Raw genomic sequence first — 16166 nt, forward strand, 5'->3', positions numbered from 1 at the left:
GTTATGGAGGTCTACTTACATACATTAACTTGTTTTTATGCTCAAAAACCTCCTAGTTGCTGTAAACGAGCCGATAGAAATCCTCTTTTCTGACGCTGTTTCCCAGCCGCGGGATTTGAGACTCAACTCTCTCACCCAGAAGACAGAGTCTTGTGATTGGCCAGTATATTCAGCACACCCGCTCTCAGAAGCGCAGCTCCCCCCTCTGGAACGGTGGATGCACTGCTACTCATTATCAAAACATTGTTTTAACAATGTCTTGTAACAGAGTCTTGTGATTGGAAGAACTGTTTGTTTAGAACCTTCAGGGCTTCTTAAACAAGGTAATGACGCAGATACAAACTTAAAAAAGCAGCCTTAATTGGAACTTCCGGTCTAGGTCCGCTTTAATTTTCTGCAAATTGAACTTTCTGAAACTACACAGAACAACCACAGAGGAGAGAATCGCATGCCCATTGTACCTGAATGGTCATTTTATGTGCATTCTCTGATGTATTGGTACGGTTTAACACCGTCTTCTCATTTCAGGTGTTATCTTCTTTGGAGGCTACATTCAAAGGCCCCTTTCTATTTATTGTTTGGCATCCACGATATTGGATGTGCTATTCCATAGGCTCCCCTAAATGTGGTCGGGAAACAAAGGAAATAATCAAAGAGTTTTCGTTCCTTCGAGGCCTAAACTACAGGATTCACGAGAAGCGAGAGAACAACGTTTGGAAAGGATAAAATGGTTGGCTACAGATGAGAAAAACATTGAAAGATCTCGCTGTTTTAGTCAGTGATGTAAGACCAGAGCTCGACGTCGTTGAACACGTCGCCCCAAAAGTGGCAGCTGGTAACTGGATTGGGTTACACCTCGTTTCTAATCAGTCAAAGTAATTAAAACAAACATACGTGGGCATGCAAAGGCTTTCGCATTTGATCCAATAGCATGTAACAGCTACAGACACACACACACACAAATACGCAAATAATACATTCGCATTGGCTGTCATCTCACGAGGAGTTTCAGCTCAAATTAAAACAAGCTGCGCGTAGCTGCTCAAGTGTAAAGTCATGAAACGATGCACCTGTGCAGAGCAAAAACCTGAGATTAGTCCAGCGCCCGAGGCTAATATCGGTCTCTTTTCTCGGCAGTACACAAGCATGTGTTTTAAAGAGCATACAGATGTGCTAAGTTGTTGTATCACCTCGGGCTATGCCACGACGCACACTCTGTTATTCATGTAAAAAAAACAACAAAAAAAAAACAATTGGCTTGCGGGAAAAAAAATGAGAATCCAGACAAAAACAACACAAACAAGATTCTAATTCTAGAGACGATGGAAAAACCTGATTAAGAGCAACAGTATTTTGTATGTTGACAAATGTGCATTAACATTTTAATCCTAATTTGAATATATATACACACACAGTATCGCGTTAGCATCTTACCTGACGGGGCTGTTCCTGCCGTCTGGATCGCGAGCCGTCAAAGTTCCCACCTCGGTGCCGCTCGGCGAGTTCTCGTACACGTCCATGATGTAGTAATCCATAGAAAAGACGGGCGCCTCGTCCACGTCGCCGACGGTTATCTTCAGCGTGGTGGAGTCTTTGAAAGAGCCGAGGTAGGAGTAGCGAGGATCCACGTGCGTGTTCATGCCCTCGATGTGGAGGGTGTAGGTCTTCTTTCTCTCGTAGTTCAGAGGCTGTCGGCGGGGGGGAAAAGGGGAAGCGTAAGGATTAGCGAAAGTAGTACAAAGCAGCATCTAATCCAACATGTGCATCGTTAAAACTTTGCTATTAAGCATCTACTACTGATAAAACATCCACATTCGGCAGATATATACCATCAATGACATTGGGCGATAGGTGGGGTCACAACCTGGACAGTTCGCCAGTCCATCGCAGGGCCACACATTTAGACAAACAACCATTCACTCTCACACCTACGGTCAATTTAGAGTGCCCAAATCACCTAATCCCCATATGGCATGTTTTTGGACTGTGGGAGGAAGCCGGAGAACCCGGAGAACACGCAAACTCCAGGGAACTTTAAACCCAGGTGAATCCACTAAATGCCGATGGTAGCTCTGCCCTTTCTTTACCCACATATTTATGAATAACGACCTCACGAATGTACCGCAAGAAGCAGACGACGACAACAAGATGGAACGTAACTTTAAACCACTTGGAACGTCCATGGAGAACATTGACCTATGGTGGTCAAAGGTCCCTGCAGATGTTCCTCAAAGAAAAATGGTCCTTTAAAATGTACCTTTTTGAGGCTGATGATTCCCTCCCTCGTGTCCCGGTCCGTGGCTATGGAGAACATGTTGGTTCCCTCCGAGTTGATGATGCTGTACTTGATGTCCGCGTTGACGCCGAGGTCCTTGTCGTTGGCTTTGATCTTCCCCACCGGTTTGCCCACTTGAGCCGATTCGGGGACGTAGAGCTGGTAATTTTCTGCGGGGGCGGACGGACGGACAGACGGGCAGCGATGAGTGTAACCATTAAGACGCAGACTGATCTAACCCACATCTCTGTCTCGATGAGAGCCCTGTAAATGACTTAGTTTTGACAATTTTCAATCCGTCACCCTTTTGTTCCTGAGGGAACGTCATTAAAAAGCCTCTGCAGTTTGGTTCAGTTGATGCGAGATAGCGCTGCGATGGAGCACATCAAACGCCGAGGCAGTTGATTATTAGGAAAACATCGACGGCTGCAGCACCAAATGAAAAAGTCATGGCTGAAAAGGAGGGAGGGGGGGGGGGGGGCGGGAGGGGATTGTGTTTGATGAGGCACTTGCAAAGGCAAAGAACCACAACTACATCATCACTTTAATTTATCATTTAAATGGTGGTGGGGGTGGGGGTGGGTGCAGACATTCAGACTACAAAACACAGGGTTGGGGATGAATGCTTGTCTAATTTTGCTAATTTAACTGCAATATTAAACCCCGACTGAGCCGCGCGGTAATGAAGTCTAATACATCACGGTGAGGAACGCTGCTGAGTCAGTCGGCGAGAGGAAGACTCAATAAGCCGTGATTTACTCCCTCCAAACCAACTGAGACTGATATATGGTTAATCAATGTCTGCATGGAAAGGAAAAGTAAAGATTAAAATGATTTGTGATCTGCAACGAGCACACTTTACTCTTATTTATATATATATATATATATATATCATACTGTACTGTGAAAAATAATGTAAGCCTGGAAGTGAACACTGAACAATTTGGTTTCAAATTGTGATGAGTCAAGGTGGCTACCAACATTATTTCACTGAGGCTTTTATTTGGTCATAGTTTGGCTTCTTCGTGCTAAAAAACCTCACTTTGTGTTTTTCATGATGTGACATTGAAAGAATCTGAATAAGCAAATGGTTTCTTCCTTAAATCTTCAAACTGTCTGACAGTCATTTTAAAGTCCATCCTAAGGGGAATGAAGTGGTAAAGTTTAGTGACCTCTACTTTCTTCCCTTGACCTCTGTGTGGCTTGAAGTGGACCGATTAATGCTTCGGAATTCAGATTTCTGGTCTTTATTTGCGTCACTGATGTGCAGAGGCCTTTTAGAATGGGCCAGGCCAATCACAGCCATTCGTATAAAATGGGAGCACCCGACGGGTGAAGCACTTAGCACAATATTGCGTACATCAAACTCTACTGGTTTTCTTCTTCGCTACCTTTTAAACGGCTCCTTTTGATAAAATCAGAAATGAACTTGAAGGTACCATATCCATTGGTAAAAGCCACCTTATATATATATATATATATATATATATATACGTACTTTGGGGGAACTCGGGCGGGTTGTCGTTGACGTCGGTCAGAGTGATGTTGATGGTGGTGGAGCCCGAGAGGCCTCCGACCTGACCCGCCATGTCTTTGGCTTGAATAACAACGGTGTAGTGTTCTCTGGCTTCCCGGTCCATATTTGATAAGGCAGTCCTGATGATTCCTGCAAAGTAGGAGAAAAACTTTTTTTTTAGAATTAAATAGATAAAATACAGTTGTTTGGGCCTTTATTTCAAAAATAAATGAAGGTGATACATGTTGACCAGCAACAAGACATAGGGCCAATTCCAATTCCTATCTTAACCCTCAAGCTCAACCCTTAATCTTAACTGACCCTCAAAACCAAGTGTTGAGGGTTATTTTGTCACTTAGAAATGGGACACCCCTTAAATGCAGATACGTCTTCAGACTGTAGGGGGCAGAATAACGCGAAAGCTGTGTCCAGTCTGTCAACTCCAAAAAAGAAGAAGAACACATTTACGTCAGGATTATTTATTCCGATCCGTTTGTCGGTCAAGTTATTAGGTTGTCAGTTAGTTATAAGATGATACTCATACAAATACTAAGAAAGTAAGATAATACAATGGTTTTCATCATTTTTATATCTCTATGAACAAAGAAAATACTTCATTTGTAGCGTACTCGTTTCGCTGCTTTCGGCGCCATCTTTGTTATGTGAAAACACGCAATGCATTCTGGGTAGCCCTTGCTCCCAAGGGTGGTCTCGGAAAATCTCTATATTGAGGGCGATACAGCCCTTAAACTTAATTTTTCCAAGAATCAGGACAGCACTAGCGGCAGTGTTGTTTTTGACAACCATCTTAGATTTAGTCTTAGTCTTAGTCTTTTGGACGAAAATTATTATTAGTTTTAGTCACATTTTAGTCACTTCTATATGTGATAGTTTTAGTCGAGTTTTAGTCGACGAAAACTCAAAAAGGATTTAGTCTAGTTTTAGTCGAAAAAAGAAGTATAGTCTTTTAACAAATGTATTTAGGTCAATAAGTATTGGAGATTGTTGTTGGGCAGTGTCGCACATAAGTTGTGAAAATAGCAGCAGATCTATAAGTTCAACACACTGTGAGCTTGCAGATTGGCTATTATTACACACAAAGAGATCACCACACCGTCACTGAATGTAAACATGGCTAAACATGCTGCTAAAGAAACACACACACACACATAATGAATTGACGTTAGCGTAACAAAAGCTAACTTTAACCACTACTACTAACTACTGTGTCCAGTTATTGTCATGTCCCTAAACAATCCATCTCTCTGTTGTTTGCTAACACGTTAGCATAAAGATCGCTAGCTTAAAATGCTAACGACTCCACTTACAGAAGTGTCGGGTTAGAAGAAGTACAGACGCAGTTCAGTCCCTCTGTGGGATTCCTTATCCATCCTCATTCAACGGTGAGAACACACACGCACACGCACACGCACACACACACACACACACACACACACACACACACACACACACACACACACACACACACACACACACTGCAGAAGCAGTAGCGGGGACGACGTGCATATTAAGTAGCCATGTGCTTTCTCCGTGACCGTCAGGTGATTGGCCGAAAAAACTAAATGTCATGCGTTTTAAACGTCTGTCAGACCACCCACTGACATTTTTCGTCCATTCTCGTCTCGTCGACGAAAACTCACACACGTCTCGTCATGTTTTCGTCATCCAAGAGTCATGTTTATCTCGTCACCGTCTCGTTATCGTCGTGAAAAAAAGAAAAAATGGCGTCAACGAAAAGATTTCGTCATCGTCATCGTTGACGGAAAAAAAACACTTGCACTAGAGGGAGCGCATTTTGGAGATTGAGGGTTAAGCAAGGAATTGGAATTCACCCAAAGAGTGATTTTAGCAACTCCGTTTGATTAGCAACAAAAAGACAGTATTTTTGTCTCCTGATATTTGTTCCTTAAAAACCTCGTTCACTTACAGTCCACAGTCATTCAGCAATATGTCCGAATTTCCTTTTAAAGAGACACCAAATCAAAACATGTGTTTCATCTTTGATTCTCCTCCTCTTTCTCGCCATCAAGGTTAGCCTTTACTCACTCATTTAAAAAAAAAAAAAAAATCATATTTAAAATGACTATGCAACCTTGGCTCGCGATGAAATGCAACTTTTCAGCCACTCAATCAAATGTATTACTACAACAACACAGCCATGAACTTTCATTGTGGTAACTCTGTGATATACGACTCCACCTCAGCTCACAATGGGGAAAAAAAACAAAACTCTGTCCAGGTAAATTGTGACACAGTTAACGAGCTTAAAAAGGGGAAGGTACAGTATTTTGCTTCCTGTGTTGCTGTGTGGGAGATGATTTATGGAACACATTCGGTGCACCCTTTTTTCTGTGTATGTGTGTGTGTGTGTGTGTGTGTTAACATGCCTGTTAGTCCAAATTAGCTTTGTGGTGGTGCTTTATGTCTTTATCTGTGCTCAGGGCCTTAAATGGCCATTTCAGCTCCTAAAAACCACATCAGCACATGGGAGCCTGATTTAATATGTCCCACCACTAACGGCAGCGTTTAGTCAATCTTGCTTTTTTCCCCCCCCCCCAGAGCCAAGACCCTGCAGGCAAACATTGAACTTCTGTCCCCGTGAACTTGTGAACCCGGCAAATATAAAGACACGGTCGGTGGCTGAATGGGAACAGTGAGACCCAGGGGGGCGCGGGGGGGCGCGGCATGGCGGCGTGGCGCCGAGCGCGACAGGAAAAGGACCTTCCTGCTGCCTCCGGGTTGTAAGAGGAAATCTTTAGGCTTAAGGTAATGAATCTTTCTTTTTCATTTACTCGGAACATTGTTTCCTGAAGATGCACACAAATGGCTCTAAACGCTGTAATGCTGAAAGTAAAAGCACATAAAGGTTTGCACGCTGTGTACAAACTCAGAAACATAATTTTCCCAAAGTTGCTTATCCACTGGAAGTTATTTTTCCAGTCAGCCTCACGATATGAGCTGTTGGTGCTACCAAACTTATTTTTATTAGGGGTGTCAAATATGATCATCATTAACGCGTTATGTTTTTTTAATCGCGTTAATCTTCTTCTTTACCGGGGGGCAGCAGCGGCAAAAGCGTCATAAAACCACGTCTAACTTTAACAAACACAGACGTGCTGCATACCCACAGAAAGGTCGGAAACTCAGCTAAAAGCTCATATAAACCACTCTTATGTTCAACAAACACAGTTAAAACACCGACGGATCAAACCCGCAGGAGCGGGAAAAAACCCGTTCCAGCGCACACGTTGAAAAGCGGCACCGGAGAACTCACAGATTTTTATCACTCAAAATAAGAGCAAAACAACAACTGACTTTCAAGAAATACAAGCGGAAATGTCGTCTTACCTCTGCTGTTTATCAAAACAAGTTATTTCCACCGGAACAAAACTGATTCTCTTGAAGAACTACACTTCCCAGCATGCTTTGGGGGCAAATCCCAGTCTGATTGATCATTTACTTTGTATTTTTCAACAGTATCGTTTTGTTACAGAAAAGAGAGAAATCTTTGGTTATTTATTTATGTTCAAATCTGTTCACAGTGTTCCAAAATATGTGCTATTAAATGTTACATTAAGTTGTTATATAAGTAAATGTTGTTTAAATAAAGTGTTTTTTAAATTTAAAAAAAAATCGTGGAATGTATCGAACCGTGGGTCAAAAATCGTGATACGAATCGAACCGTGAGTTTGTGTATCGTTACAGCTCTAGTGTTTACGCAAACTAAGCCGACGGAAAGCGACTCAGACTTCGTGTCACCACTTCAAATGAGACTTGAATGAATCATTTTCCAGAACAGATAATGGTTTCTTGTGTAGTAAACAAGTAAAGACACATTGTAATGATCCTAAAGCCAAAGTACGATAAGTACGACAATTCAAAAAAAATGCATTTCTGCACCTTCCAACTGTGATACTTTCACCAGATCATTGGATGAGATCAAAATCTAAGCTAAAAGGTAGAAAAAACAGCCACTAATAACACTGCATTACCTGCACATAATACGTACTTGATTTCCATTCAAAGGCAAACAACCCAATCACATAGTTATTTATATAAGTGTGTATGTGGCTGCTGGATTTAAAACTCCAAACCAAAAGTGCATATTATAGTTAAAGCGTCTGAAGTACGTCATTAAAGACTCAGTTGGAGTCGGTTTCTCTACGAGTACTCGAGTTTAAATTCAAACCATAAAATCTTAAATTTGACAAACCTCCGTTTTGCAGCAAATAACACTAAAGTATAATATGATTTCTTAAATGTCGCCACCAAAGAAGCAGCTATAGTGTTGTAGTGTAGCATTAGTGTTAGCTAATTTGTCTCCTTCTGTCTTTCGTTCTTCTACAGACAGAAGTTAATCCACTGGCCTCTGGCAGAATAATCATTAAAAAAGTGGGTCAAGGAGCAGCAAAGCAGCAGCCGGCAGTATTAAGATCCAACGAGATCACAGGTTACACGTTTTCTGTTACACTGAGCCGGTGCCGAAAGGAAACGCGAGTGATTCTGCAGCCAATTACATTTAAAAAAACATCAACTTGTCAAGTTTAAATAAATAACTTCTATGATGGAGGTTAAAAATGTTGTGGTTTTTGGTGAAACGGGAGACGAATCTGGCAAAGGACGACATGTTTGACCAGCTACAAATGGCTGTTTTTTTTCCCATGTATACTTTTATATAATAATTGGTCTGGTTGTATGTCCGTCGAGGCATTTTGATCTATGTCCTTCGGTCGTGCTTCTTGGAAGTCGGAGGTGACGCCACCCTCTCTCGACTAAGGGTGAATTCCAATTCCTTGCTTAACCCTCAATCTCAAAAATGCTCTCCCTGTAGTCCAAGTGCTGTCCCGATTCTCAGAAAAATTAAGTTGAGGGTCAAGTTTAAGGGTTGTATCGCCCTCAATATTGAGATTTTCCCGAGACCACCCTTGGGAGCAAGGGCTACCCAGAATGCATTGCGTGTTTTCACATAACAAAGATGGCGTCGAAAGCAGCAAAATGAGTGCGATACAAATTAAGTATTTTCTTTGTTAATAGAAATATAAAAAATTATGAAAACCATTGTATTATCTTAGTTTAGGCCCATATTATGGATTTCTGACGTCATTGTTGCGTAACATTTATTTTTATTTTACGATCTTTTGTCAATAGTCGGCCGGTGTGGTTTACTTTTCAATAAGTCGTGGTGTGTGGTAACTGTCAGCTGAATATTTGTATGAGTATCATCTTATAACTAACTGACAACCTAATAACTTGACTGACAAACGGATCAGAATAAATAATCCTGACGTAAATGTGTTCTTCTTCTTCTTTTTTGGAGTTGACAGACTGGACGCAGCTTTCGCGTTATTCTGCCCCCTACAGTCTGAAGACGTATCTGCATTTAAGGGGTGTCCCATTTCTAAGTGACAAAATAACCCTCAACACTTGGTTTTGAGGGACAGTTAAGATAGGAATTGGAATTGGCCCTAAAACTCAATCGAAAATGAGAATTGAGATCTTCTCCCACCTAAAACACGTTTGTAGCATATCCAATCACTGTCAGAAGCAGATGGAATTGTATATTTCCCCACCAAATTGTTCAGGCCTACTATCAAACATATTGATTCCTCCCATTCATGTTTGTATAGCAGCTGATGTTTTTACAAAAACAGAAACAATTTACCCTTCTTACAAACTTCACCAAAACAAACTCTCGACTCAAACGCTCAACAGAAATTCAACTTGTTAAAAGTTGCGAGGAACAAGCAAAATAAGAGATTTAGACCTCTGCACTATATTAAGGTGGTGGTGGAGTCTGTTTAATGCAGCAGCTCAGTGACTCTCTGCTGCTGCTGCTGCAGTGTCATTTTATGTGAATTAGTTCTGCTCAGGAAAAGGAACAATGGTTAAGTGGGCCAGTGAGCTTGACAGACGCTAATGCTTTAGCGGGGACTTTTTTTATATCAAAGGATATCAAAGCAAAATTTTGAGTGTCAGGATTTAAAAATAGGCTCAGTCATCGCTGCGTTTGCATTCTCTTCACTCGACTTATTTGTCTGATGTTAGAATGCACGCGTACAGAGTGATAATGCTAACGCTGGTTGAATGATTACCTTTATTTACGTGGGAGTTAACTGACCTTTGAGATTTATATTGGTACATTTGCTGCTGTTTGAATCCGTGTTAGCACTGTGATTCACACGCACATTAATAATGAACACTTTTGTTTTAATATTAAGATTCTGTGTGAGTTGAACTCGTTGTGTGTATTCACTTTAAAACACAATATATGTTCTTCTTGGGGGGGGGGGATGAAGTGATAAAAGCAATTTCCCGGGAAAAGCTTATAAATACAAACACAACTTCAATCATCAACTTCAAGCAGCCGTCTGTTTATTTCACTCGCTCAAAGCTGACCTATTACAAATAGGAAAACACAGACTTGGGCAAAGCCTGGAGGAATATATCTGTATTTCAGTCCATAAACTCCACAAGCTTCAATAAAAAAAAGATTTCTCAAGAATCGGAACACTCTCTTCAAATGTCAGGTCTCAGTGTGATTCTGCTGCTTTTCCTCTCCTTGGTCTCAGTTCTCATCAAAGTGCTCGCAGCTACTTTTCCCATAATGACTCTGCAAACTCCACGGAAAGTTATTCTTTGTTATTAACAAAGGCTTTTTCCTTTGGAGCCGTTTTAGCAAGTGGCTACATTTCCTCCCCCATTAAAATCAACGCTACAACAGATGATTTGACCCCTTGCAGGTCACTTATTAGCGTATTATGCGAGATCGTCTTTGTTGTCGGCCTCTGTTTCACCATCCACCATCCACCATTTGCAGCCTACGCAGTTACATATGAATGCTAATGCTAATCGAGGTTGACTGCAGTGCACTTACACGTTCATGTAACAGTCATCAAAAATACTCAGAATTCAAGTCTACACTTTTAACTACTTAACTTAGAGTTAATGCACGATACACGCTTCCATGACGACTGACTGGAAATAGACGCGCATGCCGCCGTGTTCAGGCGCCGTTTACCAGTTAGCTCCGTTTGCTGCATTAGCTCCTTTTAGCGCCGTTAGCACACCTACGGTGGAACTGGAAGGGTCGTACCTATGTTCCCCGGGTCCTATGTTCCCCGTTTTCCCAAAAAAGGTCCTAAAGGTCCTAAAGGCCCTACCCTTTTTTTGAAAAAGGGTAGGGTTAGGGTTAGGGTTAGAGAAAGGGTCCTATGTTCCCCGGTCACATACAAAGCGGGGAACATAGGACCCGGGGAACATAAGTACGGTCCCGAACTGGAGCAGTCTGTTTATTAAAGGAAAATGAGCAGCACCACAAATAGCCAGCGTACCTGTGTTACTGCGTATGTGTGCCTCTGTTTTTTAAAGTTTAGCGTTACTTTAGAGCAGGGGTTCTCAAAGTTTTGATACCTGAGGGCCAATTTAGGAACCCAACATTGTACTGAGGGCCGCCAAAGGAAAATAAAAAAGAACAAAAAACGGAAAGAAATCCCATTTGTAATCATTTTAATGACCAGATTGCAGTTCTACAGTTTACACTTATTGGTCTGTATCCAGTAATGTCCAATAAACATTTAACAAGCTTAGTAGCTCCTGGATTAAAACTATCAACTGTAATTCATTGTGGGTCGCCAGAAATGTTTCTGCGGGCCGCCATTGGCCCCCGGGCCGCACTTTGAGAACCAATGCTTTAGAGACTAATTTTAACAATCGGAAGTCACGTAAACATGACGTGACACACGGCTTTTTTCATTCAGTCTTCTAGGAAAGGCGTTAACGAGCATTAGCGTTGAAGCCGTTAAACCATTGACAGCGTTTGTCAAATTTGTAACGTTACCTTTCAATGTCCTATGTTAATGTCTCCAATTTGAATTGGTAATTAAAGGGTTGAAATAAATAGACATCAGGATGAAAACTACATAAAGTTTTGGTGTAAACTTGGATAAATAAGTAATATTTCTCCCACTAATTACCCATCTTGACTCACTAACCTGCATTCATTGTTAAATGAAACTCTTCAACGGTACAGAAAAGCCTCCCCCCGTGGGTATATTTTGGGATGTGCTAGTACCTGACAGACATGTCACTTTTTTCTTTCTTGACCAGTCCTGAGCCACAACACCTCCGTTAATCTCTGCTAAATCTCTGCAGAGGCTTACGGTTAATTTAGAAAATAATTGAGAAAGAGCTGACTTCTTTGAACCTGGGGCCCATTTGACACAGTGAGGTGGGTTTGGCCTTTTCCTCAACCTCCCCCAGTCTATTAGACGTGATACCATCGCACTACCCTCGGCTCTTTGTCTGGCGAGAAACTTCTAAGAGAGGACAATCTCCTGGGTGAACAAAAAGGATTATAGGAGATTACTAAAGCACTGTTCAATCTCCACCTTCAGGAATCTCGTTTTGTTGGCCTCTTTCATACGATGTTATCCCCTCATGTCTGCTCTCTGACAGCATTTTCCAGATCAAAAAAAAAGGAAAAGTAGATAACATCAATGGCGGCGGGGGCAGCAGCAGCTATAATAATCACAGAAATAATACAAGTGTATGTCTACGTTTTCAAAAAGGTTTGCCCTTTTTATTATATATTGGATCTTTAATCTGATTGTGAATAATTGGTCGGACTTGCCCCGAGGCTACGGCACAGCTGATTGACACGAGTGACAGCTTCCCTTTTCCTTGTTCTTACCAAAGACTTAATCCGCAAACTGCTCAAACATCTTGATCTGTGTCAGCTCCTTCAATAAACTCTCCCAAATCCCAGATCAGCAGAGAAATTAGCCTATTTAGGGATGGAAAAGGGCTCTGCAGCATGTGTGTGTGTGTGTGTGTGTGTGTGCCAGTGCAGATGTGTTGAGAAAGACCCTCCGAGTCTCTGCGGGTATAAGTGACAGATGCGCAGCGGCGGTGGGAAGGACAGGTGTTATGACCCGACTATAAAAAGGATGAATGCAGCCATCGGTCTGCGATGTGCTTTTGCTGAGATATAGAAAGCTCTTAAATTAAATTTGCTGCCTTGGCACTTTTGAAATTTGCAAACCATGTAATCAAATCCACCGCAGTGAAGAAAAAAAAACGCAGTTATTAGCATGTCACTCAGCTTGCCTGCATAACCACGCTACTTACACTTCCTAATATTGTAAGGACACTAAATCAGGGCGGTGGATGTCCACTTGTAACTTGGATTCTCCTGGATTTGGTCCAGCATGAGCAGCAGTTATTTAGAGATTTAGGATTTAAAGCGGACCTAGACCGGAAGTTCCAATTTAAGGCTGTTTTCTTAGTGTGTATCTGCGTCATTACCTTGTTTAAGAAGCCCTGAAGGTTCTAAACAAACAGTTCAGCCACTGCTGAGAACGCTGTGTTTTATCGTAATCTCGGGCTCAGCGAGATCCCTGAAAAAACCCGGTCCGGTTACGTAAACAGCGGTTCTCCTGAACAGCAGATCGTCCTGCTCCGGTCACTAGTCCGGGCACATCCGGTTGCGTACATTGAACCGCAGAAGAAGAATAACGTCCGTTGTGGAGGTGTTTCACGAGCGACAGTGTCTTCTGACTCTGGGTCAAAGGTCGTCAAAGGGACTGCGGCGGGGAGTCGTGAAGAAGATATTTTTAAACATTGTTAAAACAATTTTTTGATAATGAGGAGCAGTGCATCCACTGTTCCATAGGGGGGAGCTGCGCTTCTGAGAGCAGGTGTGCTGAATATGTCACTTCCGGGTACTGGCCAATCACAAGACAGTCTGTCTTCTGGGTGAGAGAGTTGAGTCTGAAATATCGTGGCTGGGAAACAGCATCAGAAAAGAGGATTTCTATCGGCTCGTTTACAGCAACTAGGAGGTTTTTGACCATAAAAACAACTTAATGTATGTAAGTAGACCTCCATAACTAACATATATGTGCAACAGGACCACTCTATGTGAGCTTTAAAACTTCACCCAAGTATATGCAGGAGACTTGGTGGCAATTGAATGAATGAATCACGGTGTCGTCCCACTTAACAAAGTTCAGATGTACAACATCTTAACAGATCAGGAGGATGGATTTTGTCACGCTTATGTAAAACGGTAACAGCTATGAGCTGCAAACAAGTTCTATAAAAACACCCAGAAATTGTTCTGGATCCAGCAAATCCAAATTTAAAACGCCGTTGACAAAGTGTTTAAGCCTTTAAGGCGGAGTTTTCTGCACTCAGTGCCCCTGATTGCGATATAATCCCAATTCTTTGTCTGACTTATTTTTGAAACGACTATATATAAGTGCGGCTATTACCGAAAATGCCTTTACTCACGAGAGCGACTGCGATTGAAAACCTTTTTATAAATGTACGGCGGCTCTGCTCCGAGTCAGACCATCTCTGCGAGGAACGTTAAATTCAGGTGAAAGCTGTTTGGTTGAATTCCGGCTTACCTAATAAATAGTCGTTAAAACCAACACCTGTTCTGTGGCATTTACTCTTCACCTGAACAGAACGGTGCTGACAGCCGTACAAATCTTACAAACCCACGATGTACGTGCAACAGTAACAACCCAGCCAGGGCTATAACCTTATTAGCTGTACAAATGTCAGCGTTATACATCTATTTGCAGACAACTTCACGAGTTTTATTGACAATGTTGAGACGGAGAACTCCTGGAAAAGGCTGCGGTGGATATACTGCAGAGTTAAATTATTGTAACGCCGGCACATTTGTTTCCCTTTTGTTTGCACCGTCTCCCCTCAGCCCTTTCATCATTATCTGTTGCAGAACTTCAACAAAGTCTGCGCCGTTGCTCGTTCGTTTCTTTGAGCTCGATATAATCCTTAATTGTTATCTCTCCTTATTTTTTGCATACTGCATGATGACGCCCTCGTAGATAAAGTTGGGCAAAGTTTTACATCCATGACCGGATCTCGTTTCCAGCAGAGACGAGCAGCGGCTTTAATCTGCTTCTTAATTAGTCGGGTAAAGATGTTTAACTTCCTGAGTGAGATATTAATAGATCTGTCTCACTTGTCTGACTTTGAAAATGGGAAAAAAAAATGTCAAATGGAATTTCCCTTCCACAGTTTGGTAAAAGAAAAATGTGGAAATGTGAATGCTGGTTTTAGTTTAGTGGCATTTTGCAGCTGTGGATTGTGAGTTCATGCTAGTTTTTGAGGAGACTCCTGATTGAAAATGTTAAAAAGTTATGTCTCAAAATAGGCCTCTGCTAAGAAAATGACTATAAATATTTCACTATTTGAGGGGAGTGCACTGCGTTAAGAACACAGCGTGATGTCGAAATGTTAGAAATCACAGATGCAACCAACTGAAAAAATTAGATCATTTGATTATTAAAGTCTATCTGTAAGTGTGGCTATTTGAAACTATATAAAAGACACTACACTGAACTCTACTCCCTAAGTAATCTGCAGTGCATCCATTACCTCAAGGTGGCAGCAGCAGCAAGCAGAAGTGACGACATTTACACGGGTTTCTTGAATGCATCTTGTAGCCACTCCAAAGCACCAGCTTCTACACCGCGTGTCTTGGGTCTTAACGGGTTAATGAGCTTTGAAAAAAGTCACAGCGTCCGTCTAAACGGACATCATTTTTCAAAATAAACATGCAAATCTCTTGATTTGGTCATACAGCCGTTCCATTTTGTTTCTTTTAGGTCACAGAAAGGCATTAAGCCTGTATCGCATTGCAGCAATCATCACAGATGTTCTTCAGTTTGATTAGGGTAATTAAAAACAGAGCGTTTTTAATTTCCACAGCTGCAAGGCAACAAGAGTCGAGCTAATTGAGTGTTTGATAAAAGTTCCCCAAATTCATGATTTGCTTTGCTGATCATTTTCCAAACAAGTCCTGGCAGTTTTTGACATTTTCAAACACACTATGCCCCAAAAGGGGATTTGGGTGAAGCTGGAGACGGTTCTTTGGGGGGGTTTCATTCGATCCTACACATCCAGGTCAAATGCAGTCATTACCCTCTGTCCTGAAATGGTCTTTCCGTCTTAACTCACGGGTCATAAAATCCGTTGCCCCCAGGTTAAATATGAAGAAGTGGCTGCATTCACGCGCGTGTTCTCTCTTTTAATCCTGCTAAAAAAACAGAGAGACGGCAGCATGTATTCGCAGCTCAGGCGTTCGCGGGCTGTCGGCACAACTGCAAGCATGAAACGTGCGTAGGTGCAAGGCCACGGCAGAGGATGACAAGTGACCGCCACAAACCTGCAAATTATGCCACCTTGTATTCAGAGCAGTTCACGAGATATCATTTCAAATTCAAAGGTGAAGCCAAAGAGAGTAGGGTGGGGATGTAAAAAAGGAAAGTAGACGACACGCGAGTGGACACCAGCGTGATCGACGGCTCGTATCATCCGGTC

The 16166-nt window shown here is 42.0% G+C and overlaps 1 protein-coding gene across 1 annotated transcript in view; it reads right to left on the bottom strand.

Annotated features, from left to right (window-relative positions):
• Nucleotides 1-16166, bottom strand: part of LOC310937248 (cadherin-18) — a gene marked incomplete at both ends in the record, with an annotated part of 78534 nt that overhangs the window by 33019 nt on the left and 29349 nt on the right. The window contains 3 exons of the mRNA XM_083901478.1: nucleotides 1435-1688; nucleotides 2258-2445; nucleotides 3774-3941. Coding sequence (XP_083757604.1) covers nucleotides 1435-1688; nucleotides 2258-2445; nucleotides 3774-3941 — 610 coding nt within the window. The remainder of the gene's footprint in view (nucleotides 1-1434; nucleotides 1689-2257; nucleotides 2446-3773; nucleotides 3942-16166) is intronic.

Source organism: Microchirus variegatus, assembly GCF_963457635.1.
Source record: "Microchirus variegatus genome assembly, chromosome: 15".
NCBI lineage: Eukaryota > Metazoa > Chordata > Actinopteri > Pleuronectiformes > Soleidae > Microchirus > Microchirus variegatus.